Below are 16907 nucleotides of genomic sequence, written 5' to 3' on the forward strand. Positions count from 1 at the left end.
TTGGGTGTCACCCATTGTTTGTCAGTGTGCATTTAACAATATACTCAAGTGATATTGCAGGTGGAAATGTGTTAAGGATACCCTGATTTTTTTTTCAACTACCGTATTATATCATGTATAGGACGCTAGCATAGATAGGATGCAGGCAAAAAAATAGTTGAAAAAAAAACAAAACGGGTAAAAACCCTTAATATATAAGATAGGACGCAGCGAAAAAATGTCAAAATCGGAGCCGCAAAATTGAGGTTGGTAAAGTATTTATAACATATATTGAAGTAAAAAAAAAAAATGTATATAAGGCATATTTCGATAACTGTCTTGTGTATTTCGATAATTATCGTCGTATTTCGTGTACACAACAATGATATAAGTCTTGACATTTTGAGAACATTCACGCATATTATAAGACTTATACAAATGCTGTAATAGTCCTGAAACGCCTTCTGACTGACAGTCAACCGTTGCAATAGTTCCGACATGCCTTTTGAATGACAGTCAACCGTTGCAACCGTTGCAAAACTGTGTATTGTCAAAACTGATGATTGTTTTGATAAGGCTTGTCGCTGCGCAGATTAAAGCATGTCAGGCATAATTAATGCGTGTCGGTAATTATCCTTGCCAGCGGAAGGCACGACGGGTAAAGTGCGAACAAACAACCGTACGGTATTACCATCTCAATAGTTCGTTCTATTGATGTTTTTCTAATGACAGACAGCGGGTGTTTTTCACACCTTTGCACATTTGAAAAGATTTGATAGTGACTATAATGCTACTTTGTGTTTTGCACATTCTTTTATTATTTTTTAAAAACAGTAAGATACAACAAAATGTTTTGTAAAATATCGAAACATTAAAATCATGAACAACGATTAATTGATATTTACCTCCTTTCCCGATTTTCCGTTGCCGTTATAACTCAAACCAGTTAAAGTGCTGACTCACATCGAGTTTTTGTGAGTAGCGTCTCTTTTGTAAAAAAGTAAATACTCATGTTTGTTTTCAATTTATTTCTCAATAAATCATTTTAAAGTAAACATTTCTGCGTGTGTTAACGAACTTGCGTGATTTTACCTATGTCAGTTGTTCTCTTCGGTGACGCAGTACAGATACTTACTTTTACCGCGTTCTTCCCCGGTCTGATATTTTCGACCTGAAATGGACTTGGAAAAAAACAGATGCAATTCTAATAGCATAGAAAGGACGCAGGCCCTTTTTAAGACGAGAATTGGAGGTAAAAAAGTGCGTCCTATGCATGATATAATACGGTACTAGCGGGTTTTAATTAACAAAGATACACAAAACATTTGGCATGTTTGACACATTTTGTTGGCCTTTAGAATTTAGCGGTTTAATATTTTTTTAGTAGTTTGTGCAAAATGTAAGTTTCTGCCCAAAAATGAATGATACTCATTTCAGCGTGTACTTCTGACTTTAAACGTTGTTAAAGCATAGTACAGCCTATAACAGATCGAGGTAGAAGGGTCTTTATGTTGACTTCTTATTTTGTACTACTGTATTTTCTCGACTCTAAGACGGGGAAATTGGGTCCCGATTTTTTACCTGAAAGTAGGGGGCCCGTCTTATAAGCGAGTCGATAAAATATTAAAAAAAGATTCAAGTCAAAATCAATAATATTTTACATAGGGTATTTGCCTGACTGGTATATCTTCTGCTGATGCAAGTATGGGGCGATAAAGTAAACAACAACAGGAAATCTCTTTACCGCGCGTGCTCTGATGTCACAAAGTGTACCGTTTGATCTGCATGGCGCGTGTCTGTTTAATTAGCTTGACAGATATATAAAACAGTAAAATGGAAACTTAATATGATGTAGGTACTTAACTGCCAATTTGATTATGCAGACAAATGACAATGCAAATATAAATCCTTTATGATTGTCGCCAATCAAGGGACAATATTATTGTCTATTGCTAAACAAACACCTATTCGTGCATAATTGCCCCAGCTTTTCGCAGGTTTGTTATTGAAGCCGTTAAAAACGGTTTATTGATCACAACATAACAGTCAATCTTTTGATTGAAATTGGGTTAAATTATTTCAATCCTGATAAGTAACGTCCTGTCCTGTAACCTTTAAAATAAATGCGTGACCATTTATTAATTATTAACCTCAGTTTCACCTACCTCCAAATAGAGAGCTCACAGTTGCCCACTATTTTCTTCAATCAAAACAACAAATTTACCGCGAAAGTCGACAATTTTCTGTTGACCTTGAATATTTTCACACATTTGGGGGAATTAAAGGATTTTAGATTTGCTTAAAAATTTACCCCGTCTCATAAACGAGTCGAAACAAAAGGTACCAGATTTCATGGGCAAAGTTAAGGGGTCGTCTCATAAGAGGATCGCCTTATAGTCAAGAAAATATGGTAATAAACCCCCCAGAAAATTGAGTTGGTACCAACTCAAATCCAGACACACTACTCCTATGTGTGTCAGATGTTGTATTATGTAATTAATTTATATAATTGTGGAAGAAACATTAGCTATTCAACATTATAGCTTGATTTCAGTGTTAAATGTAAGGTAATCTATTTCACCCTCTTGTTACTAGAAGTGGGATCAATAGTCTAATTAGGATTTTCACATACACCAATATTAATGCCAGAAAATAAAACATTGGTAGCAGGATTGTCATTTATTAATACTGTTTTCAGGTGAAATTTGCAGCAGATTGGGTATTTTGCAAAAAACTCTGGTCTTGGATTACTTAGCAAAATTACTAAGAGGTAATTTGAGTATTTTGCAAGACACACATCACACTTAGCAAAGTTACTATGAAGCAGTTCAATCGCCCCCCCCCCCCCCCCCCCCCCTGGTAGCAAAGTTACTGAGGAGCAGTTTGAGTATTATGCAATAAACACTTATCGAAGTTACTGAGAAATAGTTTGAGTATTTTGCAATAAACACTTAGCTGGGTATTTAGCAAGACACATTCAGCAAAGTTACTGAAAAGCAGTTTGAGTATTTTGCAATTAACACTAATCGAAGTTACTGGGAGCAGTTTGAGTATTTCGCAATTAACACTAAGGCCACAACAAATTGATCATTTGTTCGTCGGATTTGCCGCACCTAAAATTCGAAAAACGAAAAAAAAACAAAAAAACTTTTTTTTGCGCCCGCACATACTATTTCGCCGCGCATATTATTATAATTTTTTTACTTCTGAATTTCCTCTATTTTCTGAAGTTTTTTTACTTAAAATTTAAACCTGCAACGTCGACTTCGCCCTTTTTTGAAGGTATTTCCATGCTTTCATTCCCCGCGAGCAAACTTTCCTCGTGTCAGGACAAAATCAGGTCCGGGTAACCGCAAAACAGCCGATATTTGTTGACAGTCTTTTTTGTCGGGAATATTTTGCAGGACGCACCGTTGTTATTTATTTCCGGTATTAATTTGCAGGATGCTTTCAGTTTTCGTAAATGTAAAATACACATTTTTAATTGAAAATCAGTGTCATAGTCAATGGATTATAGTCTTAAGTAAACAACAACAGGTTCACAGCGTCGAAGGCAATAATTATTTATGTGTGTTTTAAGTAATTCATTGTTTTGTACTCAAAATTTAGTGTTAAATAATAACTAAATCAGATTTTGAGTGCAAAACTTATATTAAAATACACGGACACTCGACTTACAACAAATGAACATGTTTCCGTGAGTTATTTTTTAAATTCAACAATGCATTTCTCAGTTTTTAATTCTCAATGTCAAAGTCACTACAACCTTATCATTTGCTTCAAGAGGTCCAAATATAGACCTGACCCAATTTTTGGAAATGCTCAAATGATGAATTACTCTTACTAGTCTAAAAAAAAAATCTTTTGTGATAAGTATTAAGTTACGGGATGAATACAATAGTTTTCTTTTTGGTCTTCGAATAATTGCACGTTAATATGAGGAATGTTGTCTTTACAATATATCCATGCTTAAATTGAAGTTAATAGTAAAGCACTGGATCTTATTGCCATTTTTTATATATTGAGACAGATTTTCATGTGATACAATCAAAACCTTTTAATTTATATTTAAACTAAGAACCTATGTTTGCAATTAAAAAGCATTTCTTGACATATTGCATGATATATTTGGTAAGAAATAAACTTTTTATATATTTTTTTTAATTTTTCGCCTTGCGCTCGCCTCTGAATTGCCTGAAATTTTAAAAAAAGTATTTTAATTTTTTTTTCGCTCGCTCGCTCCTACTTTTTTTGGGCAAAATCCATAGAACAAATGATCAATTTGTTGTGGCCTAATCGAAGTTACTGAGAAGCAGTTTGAGTATTTTGCAATTAGCACTAATCGAAATTACTGAGAAGCAGTTTGAGTATTTCGCAATTAACACTAATCGAAGTTACTGAGAAGCAGTTTTGAGTATTTCGCAATTAACACTAATCGAACTTACTGAGAAGCAGTTTTGAGTATTTCACAATAGACACTTATCGAAGTTACTGAGAAAAAGTTTGAGTATTTTGCAATAAACACTTAGCAAAATTACTGAGGAATAAAATACTTAGCAAAGTCACTAAAAATTTGTTTGTGCATTTGCACTTGTTTTATGTTGAATTTTTCATTTACATCTTTCTTATGTGATGACAGCCTGAAATAGCTCCCAAAATAATGTGAAATATTATCATATGAATATTGTTTCAAAATTTTACAATCTGCAAGGGAATGAAATTTTCAGATTTTTTGCTGAATTATTTAAGATTCCTGCAAAAACACCAAGGGATAGGTCGGTCTGGTTCAGTGGCAAAGAGGTGACCTACTTGTCATTTTGTTCATCTTATTAAAAAAAATGAAACTTGTTAAGAAATATTGTGTATTTTGTTATAACAGCTTAGTATCGTGTTTAAAATTACTTATTAATTTCGTTAAAACAACTTAGTAACTCATTAAAACAACTCACATATCTGGGGAAAGAATTCCCATTGGATTTCTTTTAAACAAATACAGTCGAAACCCATTGGCTTGATATTCCAGGAACAGGCCAAAATACTTAGAGTCTCTAGAATATTGAGCCAAGCGGGATTGCTTACTGAATGTGTATTTTTCTTTGATATGTTAAAGAAAATCTTGTTTACCTCATTTGTTATTTGCTACGTTATCTCCGAAAGAGAAGATAATTAATTCGACATAGTTACTATACACACATTGTAGAGTTTGCAACATGACGCCTTTAATACTATGAAAATATCATTTGATTTTTTATTAATTTGCGCAATTAACATCGAGGTGAAAAAAATAAACAAGCAATCTATATACACCTGTAACAGTGAGTAACACATAACAATAGCTTAGATTGTACTGGGACCTTCTCTCAGCCGTCATTTGACAATTGTTTAAAGTCTTCCATTAAGCGCATTTTTTTAAGCAAATGACATCTTATCAAAATGCATTGGGATTTAAACATGTAATGACATAATTTGACGTTTGTACTCGCGCCAGTGATGGCATGTTTGCTCAGACTGTTAAACTATTTAAATTTGATAATTAAATTATAATACCGATAAAGCAAATCTAATCAATAAAATGAAGTCCAGCAAACAAATCATGGTATGAAATTCTTACCTAAGCTGGCAAAAATGACATCGAGCCATTTTAGGAAACAAATCAAGGTGTGAAATTCTTACTAGGGACAGCGAAACTGACTGGTGGAGTTATACTGACCCTCAAGATATCGAGCCATCCGATCGATTTTTATACGGACATATTATAGTAAAATATAATTGGTCCTTTCAATCCGGTTCGAACCAGCAAGGATATCGAGCCATGCAATGTTGAGCCAATGAGTTTGGACAGTACCGGAAATTTCAATATAAATAATTGGTATCTTTATCAAGAATTGTTAGGTACTGCCTTGGAACAGTCAGTAAAATGTAAATTTACTGGGGGTTTAAACCAGTATATGTGCACAAACCTCACACAACGTCACTAGGTCATATTTTTTTCTTGAAGATATCTTATTCACATTAAAGCAAAGTTACATTTAAGAAAAAAATACCGATTTTTTTCTGTACGATATCTCAAAAATTATATTCTCGACTTTCAGGTTACCGGTATGTCGACTTTTTTCTCCGGTCCCAAATTTATTCCTTTTTATTCTATAAAAAATAAATCTGCTTGTCTCGATTTTTTCGCTATGTCGACCTCCTATTTCAGTCCCAGTGGTCGAGTATCACGCATTATCCTTGTCCCTTATGTCAAACTGTAGATCGAGTTGTAGGTGCGAAAATTTTCATGTAGGTTTGCGGCATGTCGCTAAATTACTGTGCGTATCAAAATATAACAAACTGTCATAATTGGAGGTAAATTGGTAAGTGTGAATAATTAAAGGTGTTAGTTTATGTTTTTGAGTAAAGAGACATTTATTGCTCTAGCTATACACTTAAATGCACAATTAAGGTCGCCGATGACATAATCGGAAAATGCGACAACATTGAAAGTTACACGATGAAGAAATTTCTCTATAATATATGTAGAAAACAAACGGGCATAACAAATGCGCTCTTTTAAGTTGTTGTCATATGTACTTTACCGTTTTCTTACAATATACAAGTGTATGTTATTGTGGTTTTATATCTGATTTTTGTAATCCATAAAGTGAACTTAATAAATTTGACTCAAATAATTCATTTTTATCACTTTATTTTTCAATAATACGTTTGCTGTTTTCATGACGGTAACAAGACCGTTCAATTGCAGAAGTCGGATGTCGGACATAAATCAAACTCAAAGGTGTTGGGATGGGTGATACTTTTTTGTAATTCAGATGTGTCAAATGTTCGTTATCTCGACTTTTCCCCCTAGGTCCAGACAAAGTTGACATAACGAGTTTCGACTGTATTTTCAGGATCTTTATATTTTGCTTCATTGGTGTGCCATCTCCGGTCAAAACCTGGGTCCCTGGGACTTAATATCTTTTAGGAAAAGCTAATTTATTTATAAAATGTTTATTTTTCCTCACTCAATTGGAATAGTTTCTGTTCATCTTAATGAATTTTGATCAGGTTATTTGGATGAACCATACCTCTGATAAGTATTAATATGGGTCTTTTGAATTAAAAAGCTAGGTCACTAGCTCAAAAGCATAGGTTTGCAAAATTGCATCGTCACATAAAACAGCCCTCCTTAATGCAGAGTTGCGGCAATGGCGTCTTAGAGGAATTTCAACAAAAGATGTATTTATAAAAAAATACTTCCTTAATTTTATAATTATGTCAAATATTAACTGAAAAACCCTAGCAAAATCAAAACAAGCCGTGGGCCATATCAGGTATTGTGTTTATATGACATGAAATAGCCTCGGGAGGATGTACCACATCTCTCCAAATAATGCAAATTTTTATAAATGTTTAAAATTAAGATATTACATTTTATCTAGAAATATCCTAGAAAATCCTCTGCTGTTAAGAAAACATTATTTTTATAGTTGGATGTAGACTTAAAAAATCGTTTCTGCCCCAAGTATTTGCAAGTTTAGTTGAATAAAACATTCACAAATCTTAGGCATCACCAATGCTTTCTGGATCTTGGTTATTCCTACTCTCAACAAAAACTGTGTTATTTATACAACAAATATGTTGATGGGCGTGCGTCAAACAGTGGTTTTCGCTGGATTACTTCAGTTTGAAGTGACTCATGGAGATGAAATTTTGTATGTAGCAAGCTCATGTCACGGTTACTATAAATAGAAAAACAGTTACTTGATAACTTTAATAATGAGAGTCGTATAGTAATGAAACTTGGTGTGTAGCTAGCTGACATTGAGACTCTTTTAGGTAATAAGGTCAAGGTCATTGCTACTTAAAATAGTAAATAGTTTTTGTTTGATAAATTTAGTTAGTTGTTGTGTATAGTGATGAAACTTGGCATGGAGTAAGTTAATGTGGAGGGAGACGTACCTTTGGAATGCATTTTAGATTAGTAAGGTCAAGGTCACTGTTACTCAAAAAAAAAAAAAATTGTTTCAGTAAGGAGTGACTTATAGTGATAAAACTTGGCATGCAGTGTGTTTATGTGGAGGGAGACGTACCATTTGATTGCATATGGGTTATGTGGTGACATTATAGGTCACTTATATTAAAGACAGAAAAACTGTTTCTGCCCTATAACGTAAGTGAATTAATGTAAAGTGATGAACCTGAAGTGGCATTTAGTAACCTTATATGGGATTTGTTGGTCAATGTTAAGGACAGATTCCTGCTCAATGATGTTAGGAATGACTTATTATTATGAAGACAATAAGTGGATAGCAAAACTGATGCAGAAATGTACCAATGGTAGAATAGAGGTTAAAACTGATGCAGAAATGTACCAATGGTAGAATAGAGGTCAAAATTGCTATGCTGAAATGTACCAATGGTAGAATAGAGGTCAAAATTGCTATGCTGAAATGTACCAATGGTAGAATAGAGGTCAAAATTGCTATGCTGAAAAGTAGCACAGATGCTTTCAATACAGTGGTCTTTCATTACACGCTTTCTGGTTGTCCTTAGAGATTTATCGGTGAAATAAAATTGATATTTCACTGTTTCAAAATTCTAGACAGTTCTCATATTCAGATCAAACATCAGAGTGCACAAGGCTGGGACACATTTCCAAAATGAGGCTACTTTCGCGTATAAATTGGTGCATTTTTCTGAAAAATACTTAAGGCATATAAAAAAAAGAAAAAAAAATTGTTGCCCTCAACGATTGCACAATATTCCACCGTGTGAACACCAAAACTATTATTTGAATTGTGGCAGCCACTCTTTAAATATAGCTGTTACTGCTCATTCGGTGAAATGTATTTTGATCATACATTGAAACAAACATTATTATCCTTTAAGTATTTGCAAACACAACATTTCTTATAGCTTATCATTACAACTTGGTTTCATTGCTTATTATAATCAGTTGGACAGAAACAGATGGAACAAAAACAAAGCAAAAACCTTTTTTTCTTCATCATAATTTTTTTTCTTCTCAGATCGTTCTGTTGTTGATTATTTCCTTTTTTGCCTGGCTCCGCACCTTCATAAAATTGTAATGATGCCATGTTTGCTGCGTGAACCACTGGCATTATGGTACAAGCATAGCGATTGTTTTTTTATAAGGGCACTATGCTGAAAGCGACCAATGAAAATCTGAATTTCGTTTTTCTAAAGCATTAATGCTAAAACGTAATTACGAGGCCTTTATGTTACAACCCAGTTACCGGGGAATAAAGCCAAACAGTAAGACCAATTTCAATTCAGCAATGGTCGGACTGGAGTGCATAACTGTTTGAGGTGTTTGCTTTGTGTAATAAAGAAATATAGTCCATGCAAAGTTTTTAAGTAATATGAAAACGAAGTCCATATATTTTTTTATCACCTCCTGTAAAATGTTTTTACCCTATAGTGATTTAAAGTTAGATGTACAATAAATATTGATCTTTGTAGTGTTCTAGTAATTGTTATTTTTGCACAGTAATGAATTTATCTAATATAAAGATAAAACAAGTTTGTTTTGAAGAGAGAGAATCATTTATCACATGCTACTATGTATATATTCTGGTTTAATATAAGCATAAGTAGGTTTGAAAGAATTTCCTTGGAAACAATAGATGATATATAGAATGTTTAAAATTACATCTGAAACACTGAGGAAAAAAGTAACAATAGTGTCTAGGTATAGAGTCACAATTACACAGATGTGTTGTTTATTTCATTTTATGTACCCAAAATGATATTAATCAACATTTTAGAGACAAACAACGAGTCAAACAAACATCTGTAGTCTTCACTCGTTGTAATAGCATCGAAGACATATTTGACTCTGTTCAAAACAGATGACACATCAACGCAATATGACAGCTGGGTCAAAACAGTAATTATGCACCAGTCAATTGTAACCACGGCCCCCAGGTCTGGGGGATAGCCGGGAAAATTGGCCGTGTTTTTACCTTCCAGGTGGTCCCGCGGTGCTGGGTGAATGCTGTGGTTTTGTCTTCCCGCCAAATATAGCAGGGAATGGGCCTTACCCTTGGGTGCAGTGGCATTTGGTGGGTTTCACGAGCAGTTGGTCTCAACTTCCCCGGGCTTGGCTTGACCGAAAGTCAAAGTCCCCACTATTCCCCAGACCTGGGTAGGGGCTTGGTTACAATTGACTGGTGAATTACTGTATTGTCTCAAATTCGTATTTCACAAGGTACTTTCCATGTGGTAGTTTGACATATTATTGGCAAGCTGCAATATCCTGTCCCTAGTATCATCTGTCATCGGTAAAACTTCTGGGATGTACGTTTGATCCATTTGTGGTTAGGTTAGAATACTTGTACATGTGATGCTTTCAGTAGATGCAGAACATGCGATTCATACAAGTGTTAAATATATTCAGCCGAAATATAAATATACAGCATACACAAATCATATCAATTTATTGCTATGACTGATTTAGAACAAAGGGAAATAATTGCAATGCATATAACTCGTTATTCTCAAGACATGTACCCCCCCCCCCCCCCCCCCCCCCCTGCCCCCGTTGTCATAATTCGTTATGCCTGTTTCTTGGCAACCGCATTATTGTTAGTTCATTTGGCTTGTGTCATTCAGCTTGTCTAATTTGCACTGTTAAATCATTCAGATAATTCTACAATGCTTGGTGATTGCTGCATTGTGCGTACTTGTATTTCTATTCGGCCTTGTCAAATTACAAAATTTATGATAAAATAAGAAAGTTATGTAGATTGTAACAAAAGATGTATTCATTAAATGATGTACACAGACGTTTAAACAAAATAGAGTTACTATGTAATGTTGCAATTTTAAAAGCTCTCAACAAGATTGGAATGTCATCATGCAAAATGCAAATGCCATCATGCAAAACGACATGTGATAATGCATATTGTAAGGTTCATTACCCGAACGGGTATGCCATCAAGCATAATCCAAATGTCATAAAGCATAATTCAGTTTTTGCGTCAATATCCTTCCAAATATTAAAGCTGTAAAAAAATGGTTCCCGAAGTGATAAAATATTAAACAAAGCCTTTAAACATGAATGAGGTCCAAGTGCAATCAGTGTCTCAAGCAAGGTTAAGTCAATAAGTACCTTCCAGAAATACATACAGATCTTAAACTGTTAATGTCTATATGGAGTCCCCTAGGGGCCTTTATACCATCTTAGCCTTATTAATTGTGCATAGGGTGAAACAACGGGATAAGGGCGAAACATAATGAAACATGGGTTTCTAGAGTGTTCTAGCTAGAGCTAGAGACATTTCAATTTTACTTACATAATTGAACTTGATATAAATGTTATTTCTAGCTTTGTCTTTGGTATTGTTAACATACATACATGTATAGTCACGAGTGTGTAAAAGTTGTGTACATTTATCTTATAAAGGAAAGTGTTTCTCTAATTATGCTAGCTATTATATATGGTAATGATAAAACATACAAGTTCTCTAGAGGGGTCAAAGTCCTTCAAGAAATGCTCATCCATCAGAAGAATCAAGGTATTACATGCATAACAGCATGTTTTCAAAGAATCTTTAGAAAACAACAACTTAGGCTGAAGATGGTCTTTGAAGATAATCTTGTTCCCCATCTTTTTTCTCTGCAATAGGAAGGCTGGAATGGTATCACCTTGGCCTAGCCACTGTCAGGTGATTGTTAATGTAATTACCCCAGGCCTTCCTTCTTCCAAGATCTTGTCACCTCTGCATCCCCTGACCAGGTGCTCCATATTATTGATTGCATAACCAAAACATTGCGAAAGTTGCCAGAACATCACAGATCCTTATCTAATGCCTTCAAAATATCAATGAGACAATGGGGCATGATTTCTTACAGTGAATGATACAGTTTAGTTCTTTGACTGCTGTTGATTTTCTGAATATTCATATTATTGAAATGTACATATAAATGTTTAAGAAGAGAATGGGTTGTTTTTGATTGTTGGATAACAATGAAGCAATGGATTGAACATTATTGACATTAACAAAATTAATGAAATGTTCTAGCCAGAGAATAGATAAGCTTACACAAGTTTAATTGATATTTATTCATTTTGATATATTCGTAACATATTTACATATTTGAAGAAAGTGAGTTTATGTTGTAGATGGAAATAAAACTTTGAAATAGATTGGAAAATGGCAAATCCATTTTTTACAATCAGTTCTGGGTTTAAACAAGACTTAAAAAAACGTGGTGAGAAAAATTCAAGTAGGCATCCGTTGGAAAAAAGGAGATGCTCTATCAAAGATGATGAAAATGCCAACATTGCTGATCAGAAGATGTTCAAAAAGTCTGAATACAAGCGAAAGCATTCAGTACTCCTGAAAGAAGACTTTATTAAACTGTATCAGGGGACAAGCGGTGTAGATTTTGTCCCTACTTTCCTACAAGAAATCTCAGAAGACAGGTAGGGTTATATTTTGGCTTGGGTGGCATAGCAAAGCTTCATTTAAGTTTGTTTCCTGATACTGTACAAGTCAAGATTTGCAACGTTTTGTTTTTTGACAATAATTGGTTTCAGGATATAACAAGAAGTGTTTATTGATAATGTTACCTTAAAAAAGTCTGCATTTATTTTTAGTGTTTCAGATTGATTGGAATTGTAAGTTCTATCACTGGAGAGCACTACATATGTTTTGTTCTTTGCAACATGCATTCAGAAGGTGTGCACACAGTTCAAAGGTTTTAAAAGTCATTTCTGTTATTATTATCATGTTTTAAAAACCCTGGTAACATTCTAAATTTAACATAAACAGACATCAATCATCTTTATTCTTTGAAGAAAATGTTGTCAGCTGCACTTGGAGATCATTTTCTGAAACAAAAGCAAGCGATGAACCAAACATTTCTATATTGCATAGAGGGTCCAATTTATTGTATGGTATTTCATATATTAGGATAGTTTCTAACTATTCAGTCAAACATCACCAACTTTTATTTTGGATGTTTTTACGTTGATTGGCTGTGGTAGTTTTATTGGTCAGTACTGAGACAAAAAGCTAAATGCTCGATAAGTCAATTTCCTGGATAGAAATCAGTACTTTAGTCCCTTTTGAAAGGCTAGATTTTCCCATGACTTCTTGGATGAGACTGTAGACACCTATACCACTATGGCATATCATAGACCACAGCTTTGTCAAGTTTATTGGTTAATATTATTTCAGGAGATTGTTTGCTTCTTGCAGAGGATTTTTTTAACCAGGTTTTCACAAAGTGAAACCTGAATAAAAGGGCTGCGTCAAACTGACCTTTGGTATCAAATGATTTCAGTTAGGTTTGACATATAGTGACTACACTTGGTATATAGGAAAATTTATGGAGACCTTTCATGGGATTGTGTTTTGGGCCTCTAGGGTCAAGGTCACTGTTACTAAAAAATTACAAAAATGGTTGGAACTGAATAATTTTAGTTAGGGTTACCAAAGTTGGTACAATAAGGGTTGACTTATTGTGACCAAACATGTTTTTTTTTGTATTAAACTTGTAAGTGAGGTGCTCGAGGTATCAGTTGAGCTAAACATAAACCAACACATATAACTTACATGTTGACAGAAAATATGTTAAACAAATATCTGTCTATTTTCAGAGTTCGCGTTGAGTTCTTCACAAATGAAAAGTCTTTCAAAGAGAGGTTGCAGCTTTACTTCATCAAGAACCAAAGATCCAGTGAGACTCTTTCTATTCCATCTATGATATAAAATAACTGATTGACTTTTATGCTTAGCAGATTTCTCAAAATAGTGTACAAGACTTTGTGGAAATGAAAAATAAACATGACTATTTCAAGCCTTTTTCTCTATACAAATAAGGCGAAATATTATTTGTTAAACCCATAAATAATATGTGTATTGTGTACACAAACTCGTGCATTCATCCACTATAGCATTCTAATGTGTTAGATCCACTATATCATTAACATTTGTTCATCCATTGAAACATTCTCATGTATTGGATCCACTATATCATTATCATGTGTTCATCCACCGTGAAACATTCTCATGTGTTAGATCCACTATATCATTATCATATGTTCATCCACCGTGAAACATTCTCATGTGTTAGATTCACTATATCATTATCATGTGTTCATCCACCGTGAAACATTATCATGTGTTAGATCCACTATATCATTAACATTTGTTCATCCACTGAAACATTCTCATGTGTTAGATCCACTATATCATTAACATTTGTTCATCCACCGTGAAACATTCTCATGTGTTAGATCCACTATATCATTATCATGTGTTCATCCACCGTGAAACATTCTCATGTGTTAGATCCACTATATCATTATCATGTGTTCATCCACCGTGTAACATATTCATGTGTTAGATCCACTATATCATTATCATGTGTTCATCCACCGTGAAACATTCTCATGTGTTAGATCCACTATATCATTATCATGTGTTCATCCACCGTGTAACATATTCATGTGTTAGATCCACTATATCATTACCATGTGTTCATCCACCGTGAAACATTATCATGTGTTAGATCCACTATATCATTATCATGTGTTCATCCACAGTGTAACATTTTCATGTGTTTATCCACTTATTATACGGATTGTTTCAGGTCTACGTATCCGTATCTTCAATCTCGTTATTAAGCTCCTGACATGTGTCCTGTACATTGTCCGTGTCCTCATGGACAACAAACATCTCCCACCATACTGGTAAGTAACCTTAAGATGTACCATTCGGGTAAAAAATCAACTTCTATGGATTGTTTTATTGAAAACAGAGGTCTTCCTCATAAATACAGCTGCATCTTAATATTTTAGAAGGCAAATTAACTCTTTTCTTTTTATTTACATATGACAGTGAATTAAAGCATGGACTATTGGCCACTTTCTATCTTTGTAAGTTTTGAAACTGACTGACTTTTGAATATGAAACTTGCTGATCATGCTGGATCTACTTAATCAACTTTTTATTGTTTACATTTTCACCCATTGTTTGCACTATTACACAGGATTGCAGAACTTAATTAAATACATAGCGTTTAACAATTTTATTTTGTCATAAGAATATTATTTAAAGTTCCGTACACAAGTTGAACTTTCATTCCACATATGGTACGGTGTTGTCAAACAGTAGAAATCAGTGTTAATAAGCATCCAAATTGGTCAACTTAAGGAAATTTATTTTGTGGTCTACATCTTAGAAAGCACATCTTTTGTGGCGCTACTGATGGCTTAAGACTACTTTGGATCCAATGGTAAATAATCTGCACATGTCTGATTTATTTGATAATCTCACAGTTGCACTGCTAAAAGAAGAACATGTTGAAGCAATTTAGCTGACTGTTTTTTTCAAGAACAAAAGATAAGGTATTTTCACAGCGTTGGTGTCAAGAATGTGGACAGCAGTGTAAAAACATTGAAGCTTAGCTATGGTGCGGCAGTGTACGAAATTCGGCTTTGAATCCACTAGCCCATTCCGGCTACCAGATAGGAAATTATACTAGCCCGAAACCAATTTCACTAGCCCAAACTTAAACACTTAAAAATTTCACTCGTTCGGAATAATTTTTGGAAGTTTAATTACGATTCCGCAACGAGTTCGATCATCTAATCTAGCACGCTCATATAGTTTCAATAAATGCTCCCCAATCTGAACAATGTGTCAATAATAAATTATAGTCATACTTATATTAGTGTAGTCATCAAAAGTTCAGTAACTAATAAAGTTTTCAAAAAGGTATTACGAGAAAAAAGAGAAAAATATTTTCTGAACATATCATTTATTTAATGGAAAGAGTTATGCATGTACTGTAAGTTCTGTTATCCAATGCATCCTTGTCAAATCCGATATGCACCAGCGATTGTGCAATGACATTTTTCTCTTTTCAACTTTCAGTTTCACTTTCAAGTTTCAGAAGTAACAACAAATATATATGGATGTTCATATTGCCAATATTCCTATAATTGTTCTTTAAAAAGTAATGGCAAAGCTATTCAAAGGTATAAAATACAACATGTAGAACCCTACTGTACTGTACACAGACAACGAGTTAAGTATATCCAACAGTTCTCCTCTCACTTTGATTAAATTTGTCAGGAAGTAAGCGGGCACCTGTTTCCTCCGCATTTCAGACAACTTTTGTAGAATGATTATGTTCTGTTCGCATTAAAAACTTAAATATCTTTCTTTTTATTTTAGCTAATAAATGAAATATTCTTTCTTTTTATTTTAGCTAATAAATAAAATATATTTAAATGAAATAAACAAAATATCAATGTTGATATTGCTATTTTAGCATTGTTGATTTTCATAGCCATCGTTGTCAAAAACTGCCGACTTTATCCGTTAATTTACATAATGGGCGGAGTTTAAATGACGTCATAGAGTTTGACTGCTGCTATTAGATGCAGTTACTGGTTAGAAACTGATCGATAATTACTTGTCACTTTGGGCGTCAATTAATTTTGACATGTGCTTATATTAATTGATTAAATAAACAAACATTGAGCACATGGCTTGAGCCCTGAATAGCAGAGCGATTAGCTTTTTTATCATCGTAAATTTCGGCGAATCCGACTACGCCGTTGTCACTCCAGTCGCCTTGAAGGACCCATTCTTGAATAATAAGGCTTTGCGTATAAAAACACGATGCGTAACACGTTTAATTGGCGGGTGGGTTTTTTTAATCACAAGGAAAAAACGGTAGCCCGGTCGGGCTAGTTTCTGTGGAAAATCGGTAGCCCCGGCTGAAATTTGGTAGCCTCGGGCTATCGGGCTACCGCGAATTTCGAACACTGGTGCGGGGAAACTTGTGGAAAGAGTAACTGTTTGGAATACATATTTTCAATGACACCCTAAATATGTGTATTAAATTTAATACGTTCAATCTGACTAAATATTTGCTGTATTATTCCCCTTAGTTAACTA

General features: G+C 34.1%; 1 protein-coding gene across 7 annotated transcripts in view; it reads left to right on the top strand.

Annotated features, from left to right (window-relative positions):
* LOC128223884 (potassium channel subfamily T member 2-like) overlaps positions 1-16907 on the top strand; it is a 137045-nt gene that overhangs the window by 41618 nt on the left and 78520 nt on the right. For 6 of the 7 annotated variants that reach the window (XM_052933338.1, XM_052933340.1, XM_052933341.1 and 3 more), the window contains 2 exons: positions 13595-13674; positions 14590-14689. In XM_052933338.1, the coding sequence (XP_052789298.1) occupies positions 13595-13674; positions 14590-14689 (180 nt within the window). Of the gene's footprint in view, positions 1-3287; positions 3677-13594; positions 13675-14589; positions 14690-16907 lie in introns of those variants that run through there. The other variant, XM_052933342.1, reaches the window with a different exon arrangement.

This window comes from Mya arenaria, chromosome 17, assembly GCF_026914265.1.
Source record: "Mya arenaria isolate MELC-2E11 chromosome 17, ASM2691426v1".
Classification (NCBI taxonomy): Eukaryota; Metazoa; Mollusca; class Bivalvia; order Myida; family Myidae; genus Mya; species Mya arenaria.